Below are 25,739 nucleotides of genomic sequence, written 5' to 3'. Positions count from 1 at the left end.
CATGGGACAACAACTAGGATATAAAACTCCAGAATTGCTAACTGGTGGCTGGTATTGGACATGAGAAAGAAAAAAAAAAACCCTGCTTCTGGGGCTCAGTTTAGCCCTTGTGGGTTGGAGTTGGGCAAGAACACATTTTAGGTGCTATTTGCTCACGGTATTCTGGAGTCCCCTCCTCTCTGAAGCAAGGGTTTGAGGTTCCTCTCTGCAGTCTCAGCTGGCTTTGGCAACCTCCCACATACAAATTTTTTCATGTGTCTGGGACCAGGACACCACAAGAAGTTAGTTAATAGTTACACAACATAACTGAAGTGCAATTATGGGTGGAAGGTGGTGATCATCAGCATAGGCTATTTTCCCCCTTGCTCTGGTAATTAACATGGAATATCTTCAGAGTTTGTAGCCTATTTCTGGCAAACACGTTGAACAGATTATACAGCTGCGTAAAGTTGCTTGTTTGAAACCTGCAGAACACCATTCTCACACAGTCATCAGATGGGGACTCAGTATCTAGCCAGCTACAGCTACAGCAAACATTTGTAAGAGAACTACTGCAGACAAGAAATCGGGAAAAGGCTTAAAAAGTTAGTACTTGCCTTCCATTACCTTCAAGAAATATCTGGAGCTGAGCTGTCACCTCCAAGTTTTAAAATAGAGGCAGCAGAACCCCCTTAAACCATGCAATTTACTTTGAAAATAACAACATTCTCAGAATTAATTCCTTGTGCTATTTATCAACTTTCTGGATTTTGAGCAATTAGGGGTCACACATGCATCCTTCTATCTCCAAACACGCAGATGTTCTCAGAAAATAACAACATAGCGATTCCTCAGTATCCCAATAGTCCCAGAGCTTCAGGAGAATGCCAAACAGAACGACCTGCCAGCACATTGAACCAGCGGCCTCAAACGTGGCCTGGCTGCAGCTCTCCTAAGATACAAATCAGAACAGAAACAACAACAGAACTATCAACAACACACCTAAAGTAGCTTTCAGAGAACTTATGTCTGCAGGCTAACCGGCTTTCTGTATATATATACACATACATAGCATAATTATATAATATAGATAGATTTTACTATATATTCTTTTACATTTATAATAGAATATATAGTTTATGATCTATACAAATACATATTTATTATATATGCATTGCTCATATAATTATTCTTATTTTGTGTACAACTCAATATTTAATTTTCATTTGTATAAATAAAAAATTATGCTGGAGATGAATAGTGAAAGGCAGAAATCCAAATCAAGCAGTGAGGTATTTGTGCACACCCCTCAGAACAGATCCCAGTGCTTCCAGCTCTGTGACCATAGCTACAAGAAGGCCTCTCCCTTGCTGCTCTGATATCTAGATATTTGGCCTTTTTTTAAAAGCCGAGAGGCATCTGCTTCAGAATGAATAAATACTTGTGTTGTATCAGCACCAGAGATGCCCTGTGTTCCTTATCTCACAGAATACAGCACAAATGCCAAACGTTCCCACTTCTTTCCACGCTCATTGATCCGAGCTGAGTGACACGGCGATGGATGGTAGGAAGCTCCAAGGCAACGGGCCACTTCACCAGCACCAAATAGAGCATCACACACATTGTGGAACCCCAGCTGCTGTGAAGTGCTTGTTGTTACAGCCGTGTCAACATGCCCACTTTAAATGGGCCATCACTTAACCCAAATTTATTGGCTAGCTGCTGCAGGCTGACGCAGCCCCCCCGCCCCGTGCTGACAAAGATGAAGGTAATATCAAAAGCTTCTTGGTGCCAGAGTTCAAACTAGCACAGGCAACCAAGTGCAGCATCTTCACTGCACTTTGACTGAAAAGCAAATCTTTTTTCAGCTCTGCTGAAAATAAAAATACACCAAGGCTAAAGCAGTTATTTTACTCAGTGTTTGACCACTGAGTAAAAGTTTTCATGCTTTCCTCACCAATAGTTTTTTCTTCTTTGAAACAATACTAAACCTGAGCTACTCTTATAGACCCAATTCTTTACCATCACTATGTAGATCAAAAATTATTTTTGTTAGGTTTTTTAGCAGTGAAAAAAATCTGATTTTTTTTCCCCCTACTTCATCAAAGCTTGACCTTAGAGTCAACATGTTGCCTAACAATGAATGTGACTTCATCATCACGTAGAACATGAGGATACCTCTCTTTTCCTTCATGGAAAAAAATAAATGTTATTCATTGCCTTGATGAAGCCTTCAAAACTCCACTACAGCCAGTCTTTTGAGGAGAGAAATCAAATGCTTGAACAAGTCAGGTTTGAGTAACTGAATTTCTGGAGAGAAGCAGAGAGGAAGGACAGAAGAAAGGGATCATGCATTTTTGTGCACTTCTGCACTGTCAGGGAACGAACAACAGAAAAGCAGCAAGAACTGTAGAACAGTTCCATGGCCACCAGGCCCTCAGCTCCTGCACCTCCACAAACCTTGCCTGATGCCTGCAGGCACCTCAAGGGTAGGTGGGCTGTGAGTCAGTCCCAGGAACGGGAAAAAACAGATGCATTTTGTTCATGTTGCCCTTTTGCAAGCTCCGTATCTAGGAGTAGGATATATAGGAAGACACTATGTATTTCTTACTTCAAGTTCCAGGACCACTAAGGTAGTGTCCCTTATGTTTTAGCCAATAACCCAGCCTTGCCTATATTACTTACTTTTTTACTTTTAAAAATTTATAGGTGATTGGAATGATTTTTTTGAACCTGTTTTGCTACTAAGTATAGCAGTTTGTGACGTTTGAAAAAAGCTTAAGAAGGTTGCATACAAAGCTTTTACTGAAGTATCAACTTCTCTTTTGGCCATTTACAGCAAATGATTCCATATACCATGTACCAGTGATATACAGCAGCACTTTTGCCTTTCATTTCTCTATATGATGCAAAGTTATAAATGAACTGGGCAACCCTCATTTCCCTTGCTCAGGTGGAGACAGTCCCAGTGACAACAGCCACCCTTTGGCAACCCACACCAAAGCAACAGAATAGCCAGCACATAGTGCAGATGAAAATGTTTGCACTTCACCCTAATAGACATGAGCTCATCAGAACAGAACTGATGCCCATGCTGGCATCCAAACAGCTGGCACGCAATGCCAGCTTGCCTACTGTACCTTTCTACCAGTGGTTTCTAGAGTAAGAGGTATAGAAAAGCAGAGCATTCTAAAATAAAAACATCCAGACAGATTTATGGTAACTGTATTATATGAAGAAAGCAAGGTCTCAACTTATCCAAAGTAAATTCTACTTTTCCAGAACTCCTTTGTCTTAAGCACCCAGCCAGTACCTACCATGCTGCTGTTTATGAATCTGCCTCGATGACCAACCCAGCTTCAGTGAAATACTACTATTGTCAGGTCATGTATGGATATGTTTTTTTATAGAAGGGACATATGACCTCAGTGGGGCTTAGGAATTCCATTGTCCCAAACCAGATATTATTTCACACATACAATTATATTCACCATCTGAGAGAAAACAGATTAAATACCTCATATGTCTGAGTTATCATGACACCAGTGAACCAATTTTCCTCCCCAAACTGTGTTGCTACTGACCTTCCTCAGCTTGGGGTGAACAGCTTCCAACATACTGCAGGGGCTTCCTCCTGGAGCTGCATATTTTATCCTTTTTGTGTCCTGATGCGCCAGCTCTTTTTATGCTCTGTGAAAGTCTGCTTTGTCATTCAGGAGCTCTCATCATCCCAACTCTGCATAACAGGGATGGCACCACTCTGCTTTATTTCTCCTGCTTCAGGGGTTATCTAGAATACAACTGAGGAGCAACGAGCTGCAATGCCATGCAGCACGCTTTTCCAGAGTCAGGACGCCATCCGAATAGATCCCTACAAGGTTAGATAAAGGATCCTTAAATGATCAAAATCTGGTGCTGAACCACCCTCTGTCATCTCCTACACTTTCTCTGTGTCACTGCACAGTAAGAGCGCAAAGAAAGCATCCAGCAGCCTGGATCCAAGTTTCAGCACTTGCTGAAACAGAGAAGGGATGCAGAGCTGGACCTGCCTCAGATGAATACACCAGCAAGTTAAGAAAATTTCTGCATGGAAATTCAGAAAGGGCAACCAGTTCCTCCTACAACATACTGAGAACTAACTCGTAGTTCAGTTTAAGCTGATGTGATATGAGAAAACCAGAAATGCTCCAACATTTCACTCAGACAAGTGCACCAACAGGTCCATAGTTGCACTTGGCTCTTACTTTGGGAGCCTGCACATATTAGGGGTGTGTCAAACCCAGGTGTGACTTTTTTGGAATTGGACTAGAACAAAGTGTTAGTCTGCCTAATCCTTGAGCTCTTCTGCTTTGGATCCGTTCCCTGTAGCTCACTTCTGAGCAGTGAGTTTAAGCAGCGTCAAAAAGATTGAGATGGAAGCTTGAAGGCTTCCCTCTTACCAGCTGAATCTGCTGCAGATGTTCCACCACTGGTCAAGTCCTCGGTATTAACTGACTGCAGATCTGTGTAGGAGGGAGCGATGCTTGGGCTGCTGGTGTCCTCCGAGTTGGTTGTCCAGCTGCTGCTCTCCGAGGCATGGGCTCGCCTCTCAGAAGAGTTGGAAGAGGGGGAAGTCCAGCTGGGTGCTTTTGATGGAGACACTGGATGCAGAAAACAGATGGGTATTGGTTAGAGACTTAGAGGGCAATCTTCCAGAAGATCACAACTATTCCTAAGATGCGCTGATGCAGCGTACTGAGACTCTGTAAATATGAATTACAACATCCACAGTAACACAGTCATTTTATAACAAACACACATCAACTTAACTAGTGCCAGGCACTCTCAGCTGTCTGCCTTGGATCCCACACTGCTGGCAGCTGTATGTTTTCCTGTTGTTCAAGTTTTGTCGAAACTGTGACTTTTCAGAGCAGGAAGATTTCATGTTTCTGCCACTGCTGACAAGATCTGAATATCTGTGTTGTGCAACACAGAGGAGATTTTATAGTGCCACAGATTTTTATGAAGTGCTTTTATTATATTTAATTAAGCATCCTCTCTCTGTGACACCCACTCAAATGTAGTCGTCATCTTAGGAATGCGCGGCATGGGAGGAGTGTAAAAATAAACTGGAATTGACCTATTGATGTGCACTAGAAATGGCTTTTGTGTCTGGACATGCATGGATGGCCCCAATCTGAATAAACTGCATAACATTTCTGTTCAGTTTAGGCCAAAAATGCTGTTCTACTCGCCAGATTTGCATGTCAAACGTAAGTCCTGCCTAACCATCATTCAGAGTTAGAACACAATCACATACATCCACCGCTATGGATGTGTATGGTATACTCTGTGGATTGTATATTCTTTGCCCACAATATCACTCAAATGTCGGGAACAATGGGTGACTCCAGTGAGGAAATAAATAATAATTAAAAAAAAAGGCAGTAAAAAAAGTCTTCTTGAACTAAGGAAATATATATTGGTAGGGACTAATTCTAATTTAACGTCAGCATAATAACTGTTTTCTAAGCTAGTACATCCATGTTGATCTTTTAAACCAACAAAGATCTCAATGCACCCCAAAATTTGCAGCTACAGAACAACCGGTAACACAAGAGATTCTCTTCTCCATGTATAATACATCAACAACCCTTACTAGGCTGACAGATACTTTTGAAGAAAGTGGCAAATTAACGCTAAAGATAATTTATCTCTCTCTGCTTCATCAAAGCAGTGTGATGGGACACCATTTACGCTACAGAAATCTCACTGTGTGCACAGAGGGACTATCCAAACAGTGCTCCCTGCCCTGCCGGCTCAGAAGTGCAGATTTATTTTGCATAGTTCCACTGTTACCCTCAGGTGAGCAGACACTAATATATTTATATGTGCACTGCTGTGAGCCTATGGACTGAGCTGCTTCCGAGCAGAGCCATCCCTAAGGATGAGGAGCTGAGAGTCAGGAGATCTGTCTCCTTATTACACATGTAGACAACTGTGTTAGAGTGACACAACCACAGAACCCCACTTCTCTCTCCAGTAATTCTTCACTGTGTTGTGCTCAACGCCTGGAGAGAAAGGATGACAAGTGTATGATTATGATCTGTCAGTCCCTCTCCCAGCCCTTTTGTTAAACATGGCATAAGGCATCTGAAAAACCACCTGTAAAACTTCACCTGAAATTGCTTTGACAGACAGAGTGCCCAATTTGGACACAGAGGACAAGCTGAAAAGCTGAGCTCCATATGTGAACCAGAAGCAAGAGTCAAGGAAGGTTTTTTTTTTAAGCATGTTGTAGATCTGGAATTCTAGAAATTGTGGAAATAATTTTCAAAAAAGACCTTAGATTTGAAGTTTTTATTTTTTTGTTTAAAGTCAGTCACAGCAATATGAAAAACAAACTAATTTAGAAACCCATAACATTTAGTAACTCATACAGTCAACTTGTTCTGTGCTTTCCAAAAACAATGTTTGTCTTAGAGGGAAAGTGACAGCAATAGTGTTGCCAAATACTTCCATATAAGGGCAAATTAATTTTATTACAGATATGTTGTGCCACTTTGGAAGAATATAATTGGTTTTTTTCCTAAAGAAAGAGACTTGTACTTTGGAAAACTGTAACCATACAGAGCTTCTCTGCAACAGATGTTCTTTAAAGTCTAATTACAGTCAGCGTTCCCCTGTGGCTGTTCTAGGCTCCCCAACACTAACCCTTTGAACTAGTCAAAGTCAAACAGCGATCTATCAATCTCAAAAAGAAAGACAAGCAAAAGTAAACATCTACACGTGTTTAGGTCCCTCTTCAAATGCTCCTTCTGCTCTCCAGATTCCTGGAATCTTCAAATGCTCCTTCTGCTCTCCAGATTCCAGATGCTGAAATCAAATTCCTAAATGAAGTATGTTTTTTTTTTTCCCTAGAAATTTGGAATTTGGTCTCTAATGTCAATAGATGCAGAATCACAGCCATTCAGCTGCAGGAATTTCTCAGAAATCTATTTATGTTGAAATACCAGTGCCAAAACTGTCCCTAACACGCAAATCCTGTAGCACGTGTAAGATACTGAAAACCAACTTATTGTTTCCCAAACTGAAAATTGTTTCCTTCCACATGCATTTAGCTTTTTTAATGTGTTTGTTCCTGATACAATGGATTAGCTTTTAATATGCAGATTTACCTTTAAACATTCATTTCTCTTTGATGGTTTGAGGGCCTGTTCCTTGATCCCTGCACAATATTACAGTCAACATTGTTAGCATCTTTTCCTTTCCTACCACACAGGACCTCAGATTTCTCTGATTTTAGGACAGCATCACAGTCGGTCTAGTTTTCAGCTGCTGATCTCATGTTGTTCGTACTTCCTATTTTCAGACAGAACAGCACAAAATGGTTAAACTGAGATTTGCCTTACTGTGGGAGAGTCTCTCAAGGGATGTGGTAGGAGTCCAAGTTACTTGAGCCATTTAAAACCAGACAAAGCTCTCGGGAAGAAGCGAGGGGGGTTGGGGGGGATGTGTGTGTAGAACAGATGATGTAACAGATCTTGCCATGCTCTAATTTTGGCGCTTTGCTGAATACCTCATTGAATTCAAGAGTGTAGCTCACATCGATAGAATAGGAGATTGCAGGCTGGGGGCCCATCGTGTAACAAATGCAAATGTTATGTCACTGGCTGGCTGTGATCACTTACAGATTATATAACATTTGTCACAGGAACATTTGGGTGAGTCTAAAAATCGCATTTTTCACTTCTGCACTTTATCAGTCTGACTAGCCTGACAGCAACAATGAGAAAAATCAAATTTCTTCTTTTCCCAGCAGAAGGAAAAAGAGGAAGAGGGCATCACAATGCATCATATCTGTGACTAAATATTTCTGTGGCCTCGCTCAAGAGTTACTGCTTCCCACGGAGAAATTCACATCATTTGGCAGCTGTCAGTTATCTCTGCATAAACCTGAAAAGCAGAAGTATTTTGAAAGAAAGACTTTGCCTACCATTTACGCTGTCTAAACCAGTTAGACTGAAGGGGTTACAAGAACGTCCTAAGTAAAGATAATTTCCACTCTGAGGCTCACAGAGGGTGCTTTTAGTTTCAGGTTTTGACCTTTCTTCTCTCCTTCCAAATTCTTTGCCTGTGTTTTCAGCCCTGCTTCTTGCTATCAGTCCTCCTAATTGCTGCTCCCCCAATAATGTCTTCACTTTTCCCAGGACAACAAGGGTCCAGCGTTAGCCTTGGTTTTCTTTTAAATTTATTTCATATAGGATAACCACCGCATGGCAGTTGGCTTTAAGTTATTATTTTCTAGAACGTGAGCACTTTGAGACAAAGATTTGCATTTGGGAAAACCTGTGCAAAAATACTGGTGAGAGGAAGACAGCATCTCTCTCTCCTAGGGCTCACCCTCTCCGCTCTCGTGGCACTCTGGAAACGCTACTTTTGCGAGCCCTTTTTGAAATGTGTTTGCAGGCAGCCTGGCCATCAACCTGGGTAATTAAGCAGTCAGCTGTGCAGCTGCTTCAGCAGGGACAGACAGAGAGACGATTTCCTAGCAGCGCTGGGGACCCGACAGGAACGTGGCTGGGGGTGCTGAGCCTTCAGGACGTTGCTGGTCATGGCTGCCTGAGCAGGAAACACATTTCAAATGTCTCCGTCCTCCTCACACCGATCTGCCTGTCCATGCTTGGCCTTTATACCTCCCCCCTCCCTATTCTGGCTACTCCCTATTATTCTTATGCAGGCTGTTTGTGACTGGAAATGAATAACCGCTGTCACCGCCGGCTTTCCACTCAGCGTATCCTGGTTGTAACACAAAGTCTCCAGCTTTTCTGCCACCCACCCACAGAAAAAAGAGACGTGACCTGCAGACTAATTGAGAACAACGCTGAAGTTTACCCCACCTCTTTGCTGTTAAATGCTGCTCAGAGGGCAGAGACAAAGAGCTGTCATCTCTTCTGCCCCACAGCCTTCCCTTTAGACACTGTCAGCTGCACTGCTCTGGACGTTTATAATACAGGGTCCAGAACAGGAGTGCTCATAAATAAGGATTTTTAAATATTCACATAGCTCCTTAGGGTCCCTATATAGTTGAAGAATAACAGCCTCCCACACAAGGATTACATGGAGTACAGCCTGATCTGGCTGCCAGGGAACCATCCTCCTACATAAATCTCAGTCAGATGCTAAAAGTGTGTAAACACCCCACCAGTAGCACGGATCACTCAGGACAAGCCTTTACAGGGGCACAAATGGGTGCCTTCTTCACAACTGCAATGCTTTTGCAAAGTCTCTGATCATCTCTTTTGGATATCCTAGACCCCTGCCTACAACAGTGCCCCCTGGGACTGAAAACACACACCAAGCAGCAGTGCTTTTGCTAAGCACATCCCTTAAGACTGGGACACATCCCTTTAAGGATGGGAAATCAAGTAACACACCATGAAGTTAGTTTTATGGAAGTCTCTTTGTTATGGCTAGCTTTATTTAGGCTGAGCAAGGGTTTGTGTTCGATTTTTTTATTAAGAAGGTGCACTTAAGAGTTTTCCAGTCAACAAGGACATCACAATATTAGAAAGGAAATATGGTGAGAGCAACCAAAAGCTCCGAATGAAAAAGTATGTGGCTGTATAAGTAAGGATCACCTAACCATGAAATTAAATAATTGACAGGTAGAGCACCTCAGTTTTATAGATGCACAATTACTGCTCTTCCTCCTCTCCTCATCACCAGGATGAGTTAGGTATTTACAACTAAGAAGAATAACCAACAAATAAATATAAAGATAAGAAGGTTTTAAGCAGAGCTTAAGAGAAACTTCTTTTTGTCAGAAGATTCACCCACTTCTCCTGCACAAAAGTCTAGACACTGTTTCAGAAAGACTAGTCTGTAGCACCCACAAAAAAAGCAGATGGAAAACTGGTGGGTTTTACCCAAAACTCAACCCAAAGTTGCAAATCCAAGTCTTCTGACAGAAGCATTATTCATGCTACAGGGAGTATTTGATGGATTCAGTGAACAGCGTAAAGTTATAACTCTTTAAACTGCTTTAATAACTGGCAGTAACGAAGTGGAACTATTAAGAGAGAAACTCAATTTAAACATGAAAAAGTAAACTGATGTTTTCTTGGGCAACTACTCCAGCTGGGAGGGACAGAATTCTGTTTGTACAGAAAATCCAGCAGCTCATATAGCCGTATCAGTCAGCCAAGCTGAGGAGGAAAGACAGAGCTTTGCATGTGTCAGAAAGAACTTTACCATTTGAAGAAAATTGCATGCAGTCCTGGAATTAGGGTCAGCTTTGGTTGTCTTTATAATTCTCCAGCTGCTAATCATAGCATCAAAGGACAGCAGGAAGTACTGATGGGCAGTGGCACACTAGTTGCTGGTCTCACTAAGCTTCTGGCAGAAACCACACGGGGACTATGAACAGATTACTGTCCACAGGGGACAATAATCACGGTTCATTCAGTTCCAGATTACAGAGGCAAACACAACTTTACAGATGGCTGTTCATACCTGTACGTAAGAAACGTCACTACTTGAAAACACCACTAAGCTCTTTCCCCACGAATGTGTTTTGGCAGTCTCCAGGGTCAAGACATGGGTGGAATGAATCACAGAAGCCCTGCATTTTCATTACATAAAGAAAATACTGCTAGTTCAAGCCAGAACAAAATTATGAGCCATTTTTGAAACTTTGATAACATTAATTGTGCCAAAATGCAGTACAAACTAGTCAAAGTTCAAAATTTGAGAATTCAAAGAGCAAGGAAAAAAACCTGTAGGCTCTGGCTGTATTCTGTTATGTTACTGAACTGGACCTTGTCATGCATTTGCCTCACCTGCTTGTGGGTGGGTCGATGTAGCAGTGGTCCACGGTGCATCTTCAAACTGAACCCAAGCACTGATGGATGACGACAGATCAGCACTGGGACACACATGGTTGCCAAGCACAGCAGAATCCCCCTTGGGGCGGTCAGCTGCATTTTCCAGCTCTGTGTGGGAGAGGTCTTGAAATTCTCCATCCACGTTGTGGTTCTCTTCTGAGGAGGTGTCTGAGGAAGAAAAACATCTCTCCAGAGGCTCCTCAGTTCTACCTAAAATAGAGACAAAATAAAAAGATTGGCAGGACTCACCATTACTTCACTGTTTTTTATTGAAATACCTAAAATTTGCCATTAAACATAGGTAGAAAAAAATCTTCTTTCACCTGGTGTAGTTTTCAGACTAACTCTGGGCACAGTTTTGCACTTGATTATAATAGGTGAGACTTCTTCCGTGGTCAGTTGGATACTGCCTTGAATCTTAAAGGACAGATCCAAACCCTGTAATAGATCTACGCTAAGGAAATCTCGCATTAGGAGAGTACTTTGCATCTTTGGCCCAAATTCTCTTATTACATTGAGGTAACAGAAGATAATTCAATCTCTGCACATGCTGCTTCCACTTAGAAGGCAAGGTCTGTGATGCTAGACATATGACAGTAGTTGGTCTAATTCAAACAAAGGAAGTTCATGAGGGTCAAAGGAAAATCCGAGAGAGCTTACCTCGTGGGTTAACAGGGAGAAGCAGTTCATCAGTGAAGGACACCCACTCGGACTGGTGGGAGGCAATGACACTAGTCAGAGACGTCATATTCGCAGGGGGCTGCTCATCTTCACTTGGGGAGCATGAGAAGGAAGCAGAATGGGAGAGAGGTACGGTGGAGATGAGCCAACAGAGGGAAGCACCTTCTTTGCACTTTCTTTTCTTTTCAAGTGCTGTTAAGATAAGAAAGGAGTAAATGATGTCTTTTAGAAAATTAAATGGGAGAAATGAGTGCTACCATTTTAATAATACAGAATTTTAAACCAATTTATGCACCACAGACACAATACTGTTAAAGTGCTGCCACCCTTGAGACAGGAATGTCACCTGTGTCTAGAGGAGGGCTATGCTCTAGCAACTCCTTCATTAAAGCACCGGAGAGTCTTCAAACATCCTCATGTTAAAACAGTCAACCACCGAAAACAATGTTTTATTCCTTACTCAGGCAGCCATACCTCTCATAAGCAAGAGAGCTGATGAGGGGAATCTCCCAGGTTTAGGAAATTTTGATTATGATGTAACTTAATCCCAAAATGTCAGCATATTCTTGCTCATCTTGCTGCTTACCATGTCTGTTCCCTCTTGAGGGGAAGCAATAAATTGCATGTCTCATTATCAATAACATTATGTAGCAGGTTCTGGGATCAGGATGGGTTGCCCGTGACCCTCCCAATAGTCCGGGTATGAAGAGCTGCCTGCTCAGCCTTTCAGCTCTGCTGCTTGACTGGAACTCACGTTTTGATTTTAAAAACCAACATCTTCAATCTCGTCTGGAGTTAAGTAGGATTTTGCTGTAACCCAGCAAGTGTTTTCACAGCACGGCAACTTTAATTAGGATGCACTCCAATGGAACATTCCCCACACAGATCCGGGAATCTGAGAGAGTGAATGGGGAACTGGAAAGGGCTCTGGGTGCTGGTACTAACTGGGAAGGTCAAGACTGGGGAGAGAAATTCTCTTTGCCAAGCACCCATGACCACCTCAGATTGCAGACCACTTCAAAACCCTCAGAGAACTACTGCCTCCTCCTAGGGCAGCGTGTCAATTTTGTCCCTAATTATTCTCAAGCATTGAAGGTCTTGTTGCCATGGTATTCAAGCACTTGAAAACACTAAAACTCAGACTGGGCTATTTTAAAAAGCTTTAAGTAGCATCTCTTGGGGTGCTGTCTCTCACCTACTGAAGGGGTTTTGGGGGTGAAACTTCATATTGGTGTACAAAACCAGATACTTTACCAGATTTCTCTTTACCCTGCATTAACAACATCTGGGTCCAAAGAGCAAACAGAGAACTAAATGCATTCACTCTTTAAGCGTTCACTAAATGGCTGCCATTATGATTATTCACTGTAGGGCTACAAAGTTATTAGTCTGCTGGAGGCAGGTCAAGAAATAAGAGCTGCATGGAACAGCTGAAAACTTCAAAAAGTTTGGAAGTCCCAAACCAGCCTGACACCCGACAGGAAGAATTCACGGGGCCGTGGTTCATTGAGGATGAACCTTCTCAAGGCTGAACACAAAACGTACCGTTTCCTGCAAATGCAAAAACTAGAATTCCTGCTGACAATCCTGATGGTTAAGCGCAGTTTGCCAGAAGGTTGATGCCCAGGAGAGTCCATGGCCATCGCTGCCAGCCACGCTGTGCACCTCTCTGGTGTCACACCACCGGTGTCCCCATGCCGGAGCTGCAGCCACACTTGAGCCCCAGCCCCTTCCCTCCTCTCCCACAGCAGGACCTCTGCCTCGCACAGCATCCATTTCGGGTGCTATTAATAGAAATCACAAAGCTAAACATAGGAGCAAGCCGAGAGAAAAAGAATACTCAGATGTTTAGGGTCACTTGGACGCCATATGAGGGAAGGAGAGGAAGACCTTGGTATTTTGCTTTCCTCGTGTGAGCAATTAAGTTGTTTGTTTTGGGCTTGTTTAAAAATCTGTAACCAAGTCTTCTTTTCTCAAACAACTGAATACTGACCTCTCATTTCTCCTGGAAAAGTCCTGACGGAAGCATGAAATGGCAGGAAATGAAAAAAGAAAACAGTTTATCTTGCCCTTAATGCACAGAGACTCCAGTAGAGCTCCTTTCTTTTTTTTTTTTTTTAAATGTCAAGGGGAAAAAGCTGTGAAAGAAGGCAAGAAAACGGACTGTTTCAGATGTGGAGATACGTGGGAGGATTATACCATTATTTTAGGATGGATGTGCCCTTTTACCCTACTGCTCCGTGACAAGCATACTTTTCTAAATTCACTCAGTACCAGCCAGTAAAACTTACACACCTTAAAATGGGCAGTGAGTGCTCTGAGCCCAGCAAAGCACCAGAGTAGTGTGCAGCGCACCATCAAGCACATGCCCCAGCTGTACAACTTCCTCAGGGCCAGAATTTCCTACAGAACCTCCCAGTTTGGTAAATAAAGGAGATTGTGTTGACTTATCAGGGTTATCACAAGTTTCAGACAAGCAGCGTGAAAGAGAGGAGAGCTGGCCTGAGGAGATCATAATGTCACAGATTCTCAGCATAGAGGCACTCTGAGGAGGCATATGTTAGGATGAATAACAGTATTAAAAAGACAGAATTGTGCATTCTTTCAACTTTCACAATAAAGCATCAATCCCACCCCCTGACATAACTGCCTGCACAGAATCATGAATCACAGCCAGCTAACTCCTGTGCAGACCCTGTGGGAAAGATACAATTTCATCCCCAAATTATTTTTCCCCTCTCTTCACTTTCCAAAATCTTACTTAAAAGAAAACTTAAGCCAACCCCAGTGCGAACCAAGGAGCCTCAGGCAGCACAATATCAATGCCTTTGTGTGTTCAGTTAACACCACGATGCTGCAATCTGCAGAACCACCACAGAGGTACACGTCTCCAGAGAAACCACTTGACACCAAGGATCAACCTGAATCAGATACATCATGATTCTGGAGCCTACAAGGACTAAGGGAACAAGCGGATCTTCTGTACTCCAAGCAAGTTGCAATTAAAACAGAAGTTTGTGCTGTATAGCCCAAGCAAAAGGAGATGGAAACGCATTTCTTGGAATAAGATATTCTCAAGGCCAGGCCAGCACTAGATCTCTCCACATCAATGGGATTTGTTACTTCTGGATTTGTGCTATTATGTGCATTAAGCTCTTTGGTGCTGAATTGGTTAAAAAAAAAAAAGTGAACCCACTTATCAGTTTTTTTTTTTTTGGAAAAAAACTGCAAATCAAAAGTTTGTTGCTATTATACAGTAAAAACAAGGTAAAGCAGGTATTATACACACTGAGCCCAATGATCCTCACCATCAATTCCAGGACAGTGTTTTGACCTTGAGGCAACAAAACTCTAAGAAGCTGCAACTTCTGCTTCAGGTGTCCCTTTTTTCCAGTACAGTTTTGCAGTTGGACATGTAAATCTGAGTGACAAGTGGGCGACAGTTATTTCCAGTTCTCCAAAGGGCAGAGATGATACAGCTGGAACAAAACTCCTTGCCTGTTTAGTCCTCCTAATGTTTTGACCAATCACATTACATAACCCCGTTTTAAGAGTGATGGAGGTTCATTCTAAAATGACAAAACTGCTTTGATAACTAGAAACCTTCTCTCATTTCAAATCCACGTAGAATCATGGTTTATCACCATTTCTTTTTGTGACACACTTACGTACCTGCCCTTTTGTACAACTCCACTCCAGCAACAGATGAAAAGAAGTATCATCATCCTTCGCCCTTTATTTTACTAAGCCAAAAACATGTGTTTTGAGCAACTGACATAAATATCTTGTGCCAGAAGTCCCACACCCAGCACCTTGTACCAGGAGCCCTCACTTGAGGTGGGACTTTTTACACCCCACATGAGCACAACCACCACCAGCAGTAATGCTTCGTAGCACTATTGAGACATTTCAGAAGTATCTGCAAGGGAATGGTGCTTTTGTAAACACAGCAGCCAAAATATTTAATTACTCATGTGTTTGGACAGCAAGCTCCAACATTGTTTCTTGGTGCATTTCAACTCCACGCAGAAGAAACAGGGCAGTTAATCATTTTAAGCACTGAGGGTCATTTCTCTAATTGCTTTAAGTTACATCCATTGGATGCACGCTGCAGTAGGCTTTACCACCACTACCCAGTTGGTGGTAAAAACTACCCTGTTTTGACCCAGAGACTACAGTTACATGGAAGAACAGAAGGAGAAAAAAAAAAAAAAAGAATATAAATTGAGAGGATTAAATTCAGGTTATGTTTTGTACCACTGAAAAAAAATCATCCCATAATCCAAACAGTGATACTGTTTTTCTTGCTTAAACATTCCCTTACAATCCCAGGGATCTAAACATTAATTAGTTACTGTACTTTGCATTTGATTACTGCAGGAGACCACGGAAGGAAAAACAACTAGACAAGCTGTTAAGTTCCACGCAGCAGAAAAAGAAACTAAGCCAAAGGGACCATAAATAAAAAGGAAGGAATGACCGTGGCTTTTGTTGTAACAATCAAGTTTCACTAACACCAGGAAAGTCTCAAGGAAAAATATGTAATTTTATCTTGACCACGTGTTTGGCAAACCTGGAGAGACGAAACAATTCTAGTAGCATGGACTGAGGAGCGATCGCTGCCTCGGGCACGCTTCCAAGTGAGAGAGAGAGAGCTCAGGGCTCTTCCTCTCCACTTGGCCTGCAACAAGCACCGGCCACCGGCAGCACATCGTGACCTGAATAACAAACAAACCCCAAATTGGAAATCTGTTCTCAAGCATTAAAAGAAAGTCCCAAGTACTTCAGGGTGCCACGGCAAAAACAAAACACAGTGACAAATGACAGGAAAAAAAAAAATAAATCCCCAAAACTTGAGAAACCCAATGAAATTAAGGAACTGGATTTGGATTTCATTATTATTACTTAAAAAATCATTGCACCAGACTCTGCCTAAATGCCTGAGCTAAAATTACCTTACAAATGACCTAGATGATGGCAGGAATAAAGTCATATTTAGTCATTTGATTATTGCCTCCTTAATATTGACAATCCCATTTTCTCCATGTAGTCAGCTCCCCCAGCTTATAAATTGCCCCGAGAAAACCTCTGGGAACAGCAGGTTTTAGAACTTACATCAGCTTTACTTATTCTGATCCATACGTGATGTTACGTGAGCTCCATGACTTCAAACAGAGCTTAAGAACCTCAGTCACTACCTGGTGCGTGAAACACTCACTCATTTATAAGTTCTCAATATGTCAGGAAGAATTAGGGCTCAATGGGAGTCAGACGGACATCCCTTGTGAAACTCCTGCAGCTTCGGGAAACAAGGCTGGCTTTGGCCAGTACAGATGACACCGAAGAGAAGGGTGACAAGAGCCTTGGCACTGCTCTGTCCTCGGAGCCTGGTCAAACCCACTTTTTGCCATTACAAGGTCGGTCATTACCATTGTCCCTTGGTAATTTTAGACAGAGATGGAGTGAGGCAGAGTATGGTAATGAAGATGACTAGAGCCATCTGGCACGTTGGATGGCAGAAAAGTGGTAGGGGTCTCCCTAAGCACAGGGCCCTGTGCAGCTGCACTAATTAGTGGCCATATCCAATTATTCCGATGGATATGAACTGATCACTCTAAATCCACAGTACAAGTCAGTGGCAGCATCAGTCTCAAAGCTGAGGTGACCTGGAATGCCCTTATTTGCTCTAGACCACAAGAACCCAACTACCACATGTAACACCACGTCCTACAAATACACATCTGGGCTTTGCTGGAAGCTCACATTTTCTAACCGTAAGAGAAGAGAGGCTCTGGGGAGGCACTGTGAAGACAGTCATAAGCATCTCCCTCAGGAATATTTGCATCAAGGCTAATATCTGAAAGGTCAACAGCAGCTGTTTTACCTACACTGCAATTCATCTGCCACAGAAGCTCCTTTGCTGTCCAGAGAGAGAGAAAATACCTAAGATGGTCTGCTGCAGGCCATACCAGGATATTTAAGCAGTTCAAAAGGCCACGGTCTCTCACCTTCTGCGAAGGTCATGCCTTAGAAATACTCCACGGGTTCTGGATGCCTCATAACAAGAGCCACTCAGACAAGATACTGCTTAGAGGGATTCAGAATCTGACACTGGAGGAAAATTGTACAACCTCTTCCTCTATTCCTTGCACTCCCAGGAACTTGAGAAATGTAAAAAGGCACTGTAGAAGAGCAGCAATACAGAAAAAGAATGGGAATCTAATTTTTTAATTTTGATTTACAATCAGAAGTGATGTGTAATGGGCAAAACCCAGGAGAGGGTAGCAGACAAAATGTTTGGCAGTGATAATGATAATTTACATCCCCAGTCACATCGGGAAAGTAGAAGCTCTGTTTTTCAGGATTTTAAATATAGCTCGCTGCGGATCCATGATGCATTCAAAGTGTAACTGAAGCCTCCAGTCATGTAATTGCATTAAAACTTGAAGGATAATTTCCCAAACTGCCAGCCTTTCAACTCAAACTAGACTCTGAGGCAAAGACCAGTCACATGCTTCTCTTACCACAAAGAGCAACAGCGCCTTAGAACCAGACTGGGAAAAGATCATAGAAAAGAGGCAACATATCAGTTTGTTCAGCAGAACATCTGCATCTCTACTAAAACCTGGGATTTTTTTCCCCTAAGAGAAAAAATAAGCAAAACGCTTATTTAAGGGTTTGACTTCCTAAGGAAAGTCAAAAGGAAGGGATTCATTCAGGATCACTTTACAGACCAGTTTTTTCTTTGTTCAACAAAATTCTCTTGGCAATAACAGTAGGCAACAAGAAATCTAAATGCAGTGAGGGGAAAAGGCTGGTAGCATTTCCTTAGGGGAGGGCGGCTGCACGGTCTTTGCTATTCTTCCTTGTCTTCTCAAGGCCTCCACAAGGCAGAACTCCAAAGCAGCACCTTGATCCCATTCTTCCAGACCTGGCCATTACGTGTGCCACAGACTTTCCCTGGTGACACGTGCAACAGTCACAACTGTTGCACAATGTAATGTTACAGTAAGTGACATTCCAACCCATAGCATGGGAAGGGAACCAGCTTTAACGACCAGTTTCTTCTTTCAAACCTGAAAAAGTGAATCATACAAGGAACATGTTTTTCAGAAGAAAGCTCCCACTGAACACCCTGCACATCAGATACTGATCTTCTCATATGTTCTTGTCTAAATTGTGCACAGACAAGCTAGCCAGATGTATTCCACTTACCAAACCCTCCAAAAGCTATTGTACTTTACTTGCTGTTGTGATGATTATCAAGGTGTGTTTTTTAAGTTATCTCACTGATGTAAAAAGCATAATGTTCTGCAATTAATCACCCTTGAACCAAGTATGTCATTGCAGCCTGACATCACTGAAGATGGCCATCAGGAAGTGAACACAGATCACGGAGCCCTGTCTGTACCTATCCTTCTTACAAACTGGGACTGACGACAAAAGAAACAGGGAAGTAAGTGATCATAAATTTACTGCAATATTGTGCTGAATGATAAACAATCTTCTAGTAAACAAACATCCTGGCTTGTGTGAAATGCCACCCTGCTCTGCCAGGTACTAACATTCCAGCACTGCCTGTATGCTTTGCAACTCATTACTGCTTTTCTAGTATCCACTGGACAACTCAAAACCCGACCCTGCCTCCATTCGTAAAAGGAAAGCCAGCATAATTCTTCCTGTGTCTCAGGGCTGGTTCCAATTGCACAAGTGAAATCAGGGCTTTATCTTCTGAATTACAACTCAATTCACGCTGTAAGTTAGGCAAAAAGTCTCCACTGAAAATGCGGAGTGTAATTAGTTGCCATCAATCAGTATCAGTTAAAACTGACTTTGGAGTAAGAAAGCTGGGAGAAGAAAAAAAAAAAAACCACCAAGAAAGAAAGAAGTCAAGCCTCAAACACTAGCCACATTCAAGACAACAGAGAAATTGGATTCTGTAGAGACAGATGCTTAACTGGAGGCTGTGCCCGCAGAGAGGACGGGCATTCATCTAGCTGAGCTGTGAGTACGCACAGACCGGGAGAACAGATTCAGAACGAGGGGAAAACACAGAATCCAACTGCGAAAGCATCAGGAAAACAAGGACCGTTGAGGAAGTGATGCAGCCCTGAAAGAAAGCAAAGAAGTTTTCCTGCACTGAATCTTGGCTGGAAAGGCAGATTAGGAGCACTGAGGGAGAAAGCCATCGTCTGTTCAAGCCTTCTCTGTATTTCCATGTATCTAACAACTATACGTATATATATATGTATAAAAATAACTTCTACATTATTGTACTTCTGTGTAACATCTTTTGTAGCTTCCAAGCTGTATCAGCAGCACCTTTCCAAGAAAAAAGTTTAAAAAGTGATTTTCGTTATAAGGGAGATCCTGTCGGTTATATCTAAAGGCAACTAAGCTGTATCAGCAGCACCTTTCCAAGAAAAGAGTTTAAAAAGCAATTTTCATTATAAGGGAGATCCTGTTTGATGGTTATATCTAAAGGCAACCTTAAAACGTGAGGCTGTCTCCCAGTTTAAGGAAGTCCTGCTTGATTATTTAAAGCCAGACAAAAACCAATCCCCTGGAAGAGGCATCTCAGGGAAGGAGCCTGCCCTGGCAGAAAATTCCTTGGGTGATCCAACTGGTCTTTCCTTGTTTCCAGTGTCTGGAGAGTCAACCGAGATTATGCAACTTCGTGTGATGTCGGGACACTGCAGCCCTTCAGGGCAACCCACAAATACCACGTTTGTTGTCACTCTCTATTTTAGACATTCTAAATATAGGCCCATGAGACTTAATGGTGCTGCTTGTTTAGCATGACTACTCCTGTTTCAAAAGAACCAAAATCGACTCTAGAAAAAAAAACGCACTTGAGCAAAGATTAAAGGGAGCCAGTATTTTATATACTATTACCAAACAACTATATATGAAGTAGAAACAAAGATCTTGACAAGTCAATTTCATACATAGTACAAAATAGTATGCTTGCAACTCTACTGTCTAATATGTTTATTGACAAGTCAATTTCATACATAGTACAAAACAGTATGCTTGCAACTCTACTAATACGTTTGTGTCTAATTGTACCAAATCAGTGCTCTAAAAAAACAAACCAAAACAATCAAAGCCAAAACCTACAGTGAGACATTTCACAATTCTTTCCCACTCAGACAACTAACTTTCAAAGGGCAGACGTTTGTTTTCTCAGTAAATCGTGCAAAGTTTACCTACATTAGGTGAGCAGCCATTCTATGTTTCTAGAAGTATGCTCTCCCTACCTGCACTTTCCAATTATGCACATGGAAACTGAAAAAGTAAGATGAAAGTCACATGTTAAGACAAGTGAAGCATGAACACACTCAGCTGGACTTTGGTAATGCAGTATCTTGCCTCCCAAATTTTTAGACAAGAATTTCATTCATGTTACACGTCTGGGTGCTGTCAGACATTGTGTAACCCAAGGTCATTTTCTTTAAAGGAAGGCATCAGGTCTGCTTCATGCATGACCTGTTTTGTGTTATCTGTGCTTCAGGAGAACAACACTGGAAAAAAACCCAAACACAAACCAACAAAACACAAAGCCAAAACCCACCAAAGAAACCCCAACACTCCCGTCCCACCCAAACCCCTAGAAGTTTGAGACAGGGCTACTGTTGCCTTGAAGACTCTAGCGAGGAAAACAAAGCCAGAAGAACTTTATGGAGACCTCACTCACTTCATTGAGAAATCAATACAAAGTGCTGCAGATGTGGAGAAGCCTTTTTTCATTAAAAGGTTGAATCTGACTACCCTCCTTCTCTGCAAGCCACAACACCCTCTCGGGTGCCACCGCCAGCCGCGCTGCCCGTCCCTCCTGGAGATGGAAGTGATGCAGTTGGGTCACCCCACCTCACGCAGCCACCAGTGACCACGGCTGTTCTGCTCCTCAGCCCACCATACGTTCCAGCGGTGCAGCATTAGGATTTGTGGAAATACCAGTTCCCAGCAACATTAATGCAGCTCTTCAGCTCTCCTGCCAGCTCCGGGGAAGCCAAGTCCTGCTCGCCTTTGGCAAAGACTGCCCTAACCACTGGGCAAGTTTTGGAAATGGGACGTAGACAAGTAGATTTTAAGGCATTTGAGATACCTACCTCCCTCTCTCATAAAGGCACAGACCCACAAAGGGTCTGGGACCCTGTTTCTGTCACCAGGACCAGCAGCGATTCACTGTGGCAGAGCTGTAGATTTGACACCAGCATAATTCACACAGACTCGAACAAAAGCATGTTGCAAACTACTGAAAATTAGCACAATTAGAAGAATCTCAGGGGTTTTTTTCCCAAGACAAACTTCCTGAAAAGAAGGGATTATTCGCTTTTAAGCTACTGCCTGTTTCAGTGTCACTGGAGAACTTATTGCAGCTGTTTGGGGTTGCAGCTCCCAAAGGTCTGTGGCCACCCTCAGTCACTCTCAGCTCCAAGCACTGTTGTATCAATAGCCTGGACTGAACACAGGGAGAATTTGCCATCTTTTTCTGGAAAACAGCAAACGCTGGTGCCAAACGCTGAGCACACATGCAGTGTGCTAACCTAATACAGCTGCCTCCATTCAGAGAGACTTGGCTAATTAAGTTGCAGAGGTCAGAGACGAGTTATTTAGAAGGGGAAAGCCCAAGATTTGCCCAATCTATTCTCCTCAGTTTTATCCCCTTCAGTGACATTTGAAATTCTGGCAGTGAGTACCCCCAAAAAATCCACACACCCATCAGCTGAGATTTTATTCCTCATGCTGAACTCACGTACCTTATAATTTGGAAAGATACTTAAGAACACACACCTGATGTTTCCACCATATGTAATTTTTATATATTGGATATAATTTTTAGCCTGGTAAATATTTGAACTCGGGTCAACCGGAAACAACATAGCAAGGATCAGAGAGAAAGAAGCATTCCTGGTGGCAAGTTTCTGTCCTCAAAAGCAACAAGCAATTAAGCAGCAACTAATCATTAAACTTCATAGGCCAAATTCTTCCCTACAGCTGTTCCATTGAAACCACTTCATTAGAAAACAAACTGGCCTTGTGCTGTGGAGCTTGACCAGCTAAAGTTTCGGTTATGCAGCTAGTAATACTTTTTCTCTTCAAAAATGCTTAGTAGCGCCTTTTCCATACGTTTCCATCACCCCCACAACCACAAAACCACCACACAATTCTGCAAAATGGTACCTTCTGTTCACAAGAGGCCCCCCGATTCAGATAGCAAGAGAACAAAATTACTGTATCGTATGCCCACCCCCATATTCAGAAGTAAATTAGAGATAATTCTTTCATTTCATTTCACAGCTGGCAAACCCAAGAGCCCACAGAGAGAATTAGTTTCTATAAATATTCATGCCTATAAATGCCAACTAAAACTTGAAAGAAGCAGCACAGCTCAGCAAAAAGACCTCCTTTCTCTCCAGCTCACCAGGCAGGTCTGCTGCCCTTGGTCCAGGAGCTCCGCTCTCAATCTCAGCTCCGGGAGCACCACCGCCTGCTCCTGGAACCTCAGGGCAGTTTTGTCCTACCAGAGCACCTCGGCAGGGTCCTGAAGCTCACCCGGCAGTTCCGTCCTCTGTTTCAAGCTGAAGGAATTGTGCTGAGGGACCTTTAGTTCGGTTACCTTAATAAAGCAAGATGAATCACAGCTCGTTGAACTCCAGACACCCAGTTAGACATCCGAGATAGTCATCTGATGCTCTGTTTATAGTCAATAGAAGGAACACAACACCTCCGGAGGATCCTTCCTCTGATCTATTTTCGAAGGAGGTGAATCCCCCTCCAGAAAGACTACAGCAACTAACTTAGGCTTGCACGGTCTCTTTCACACCTAAACTAAGCCAAAAATAATGTGGTACCAGTACTCTATTTCCCCTTTCACTGATACGCTGTGTTACTGCAGATCCTCCCTGATAGTTATTTCCTGACGATTTTTATTTAGCTTTCCAACTTTCAAAGAGAAAGCCAACATTGTCGCAAAGCTTCTGAGGCTAAAACCTTTACTTTCAGTCTGCCTTTAAGAATACGGCTTTTCAACAATTCAAAATTCACGTGTTCTGTTAGTTCATCGGCAAAAATCACGACGGGTGCTTGGCACAAAGCCACCGTGCAACACTTGGGTTAAAAGCTGCATGAAGAAAGGGTACCACCAGGAGGAAAGCATCAGAGCAGGAGACTCCACAAGCCATCGCCTTGCAGCTGATGCCACCTTGGCAACCACCTCGCTGACTGGAAAAGTCACCGCTTCTACAACAGGGGCAACAGAAGCCTTCCAGAGCAGAACATCTTGAGAGATTTGTAACACACATTTCTCATCGTCGTTTGCTGATGACAGACTTGAGATCGCTGAAAATTAAGGACTCTATAAACATGACGTGTTTAGCCCACTCACAATATGGTTTTAACCCCCACACAGTCTGGGGTTTTCAACCAGAGAACTGGTACCAGCTGCCAGTTCTTAACGAGGGAGCTGGCAAAGGAGCACAAACACGACTGGAGATGGGGAGTTGGCCACAACTGAGGTGTAGCTGCTGATTTTTTACCTTGCATCCCTTCCCTTGTTACCCCAACCAACCACACAGCAGAGCATTAATTACCCCACTGATGTAATGAGATATACAAGGAACTCACGTAAAGCAGAGATCTGCAGTTAAAGACCAAGGTATGCTGTTAAGTCCTTAATGGTAATTAAGGACATGAATTGTAAGAGAGTGCAGCTCCTCAGAACTGAGATACAGCGCAACCCGTGAGAGAAAAAGAACACCTGACCTCTTCTCTTATTGAAAATTTTAATGGTCGTCTCCTTGATGGCATTCATATTTTAAAAATAATTTAAAGGGTAGAACTATAAAAGAGCAGCAGTCATTAAAATTCCTTTATTCCTATATCTAAGGAAAATGGTACGTGAGACTTGTTTGGGAGGTACTGCTACTTGCTTTGGACTTCAGATCTCCATAGGAATATGGGGAAAAGCCTTTATCACGTTATGCTTTCAAACAGAAAAAGTCAAAGATTTACCCAACAAAAGCACAATATAACAGGTTATGCGTAATTCACAGCAAATACCCCTTTACATTATAATCAATCAAATCTGCAAATTCTTGAAGAAGAGAGAACCTAGCCACTTGAGAACTAAATAGTGAAGAAAATCAGATGCATTGCATAATCCCACATAATACATCTCCCTGGAGATGGAGGAAACAACTCTTCAAGCTTTTTTACAATACACAAACTTCGTTTACTAACATAAACCTGTTTATCTAGAAAATATTAAGGCAAAGTCCAGAGCTCACTGGTCTGTGCAACACAAGGTATTGCAAGTCATCTCAGCAGAGAGAAGAAAACCAAAGCAATCAGTCACATACCGCGATTAGTGAACACAAGCATTTTGCAATCAACCTGTAGTTTGAAATTTCCTTGCCCAAACCAGTAAGTTTACAAAATGTGCATTTCACAGGAGACAAGAATGATTCATAGCAGATTCACAAGCACAGAATGCCAACGTTTGCCAGATTTTTACCTTGACGATACTAAGAATGCCTTCAAACCAACACAGCCAATTTATTGTAAGGATAATTCCCAGCAAAAGGGGCAACCAAGTATGAGAAGAGGCGGGCTGCAAAGCATCACCTGAGCGAGACAAGCAGTCGAGCACTTTTAAACTTGTTTCTCTCTGAAAAACTCAAGTCTCCAAGAGGATTTAACCACGGGGAAAAAAAAAAAAAACACACCAGAAAAGTTGAGCCTAATTACAGCCAATTAGTCAACCAAAAATTAGCAAAAAGGAACACAGGGAAGTGGAGTCGCAGTACAGAAAGGATTTTTACCATATGAGCTCACGGCAAACGCGCAGGGAAGGGGCTGCCTGGTTGTATATCAACATAAAACCCCACTTTGCTGGGAAATCTGTAATTTGAGCTTTTAAACCTGCAATTTACATAGCGTACGCCAACCAGCTGACAGAAAGCCGAGCGGCGTTGCCTTGCACTATCGCAACCACAGGAAAAAAACCCAAAACAACCCCAAAAACCCCAGATTTGAAAGGCAGCACAAACCCGGCCGGGTGGGGAAAGGGAAAAGCCGCTCCCCCGCGGCACGGCACGGCAGGGCGCAGCGGCGGGACGGTGGGCACACGCAGCTTCCACGCGCCGCCGTTAATGACTCATTAACCCTCCCGTAGCCGCGGGGCCGGGAGCTGCCGGCGCTGACGGGGGG

General features: G+C 42.7%; 1 protein-coding gene across 1 annotated transcript in view; it reads right to left on the bottom strand.

Annotated features, from left to right (window-relative positions):
* STON2 (stonin 2) overlaps positions 1 to 22,975 on the bottom strand; it is a 73,452-nt gene extending 50,477 nt beyond the window's left edge. Inside the window, exons 1-4 of the mRNA XM_014941797.1 lie at positions 22,954 to 22,975; positions 11,505 to 11,717; positions 10,800 to 11,054; positions 4,419 to 4,619 (exon numbers count right to left, since the gene is read on the bottom strand). Of these exons, the coding sequence (XP_014797283.1) occupies positions 4,419 to 4,619; positions 10,800 to 11,054; positions 11,505 to 11,592 (544 nt within the window). The 5' untranslated portion in view covers positions 11,593 to 11,717; positions 22,954 to 22,975. The remainder of the gene's footprint in view (positions 1 to 4,418; positions 4,620 to 10,799; positions 11,055 to 11,504; positions 11,718 to 22,953) is intronic.
* Positions 22,976 to 25,739: the final 2,764 nt, after the last annotated feature.

The sequence above is a fragment of the Calidris pugnax genome, unplaced genomic scaffold (assembly GCF_001431845.1).
Source record: "Calidris pugnax isolate Ruff unplaced genomic scaffold, ASM143184v1 scaffold56, whole genome shotgun sequence".
Taxonomy (NCBI): domain Eukaryota; kingdom Metazoa; phylum Chordata; class Aves; order Charadriiformes; family Scolopacidae; genus Calidris; species Calidris pugnax.
The sequence above is the reverse complement of the archived record's forward strand: the minus strand, read 5'-3'. Positions and strand labels throughout refer to the sequence as shown.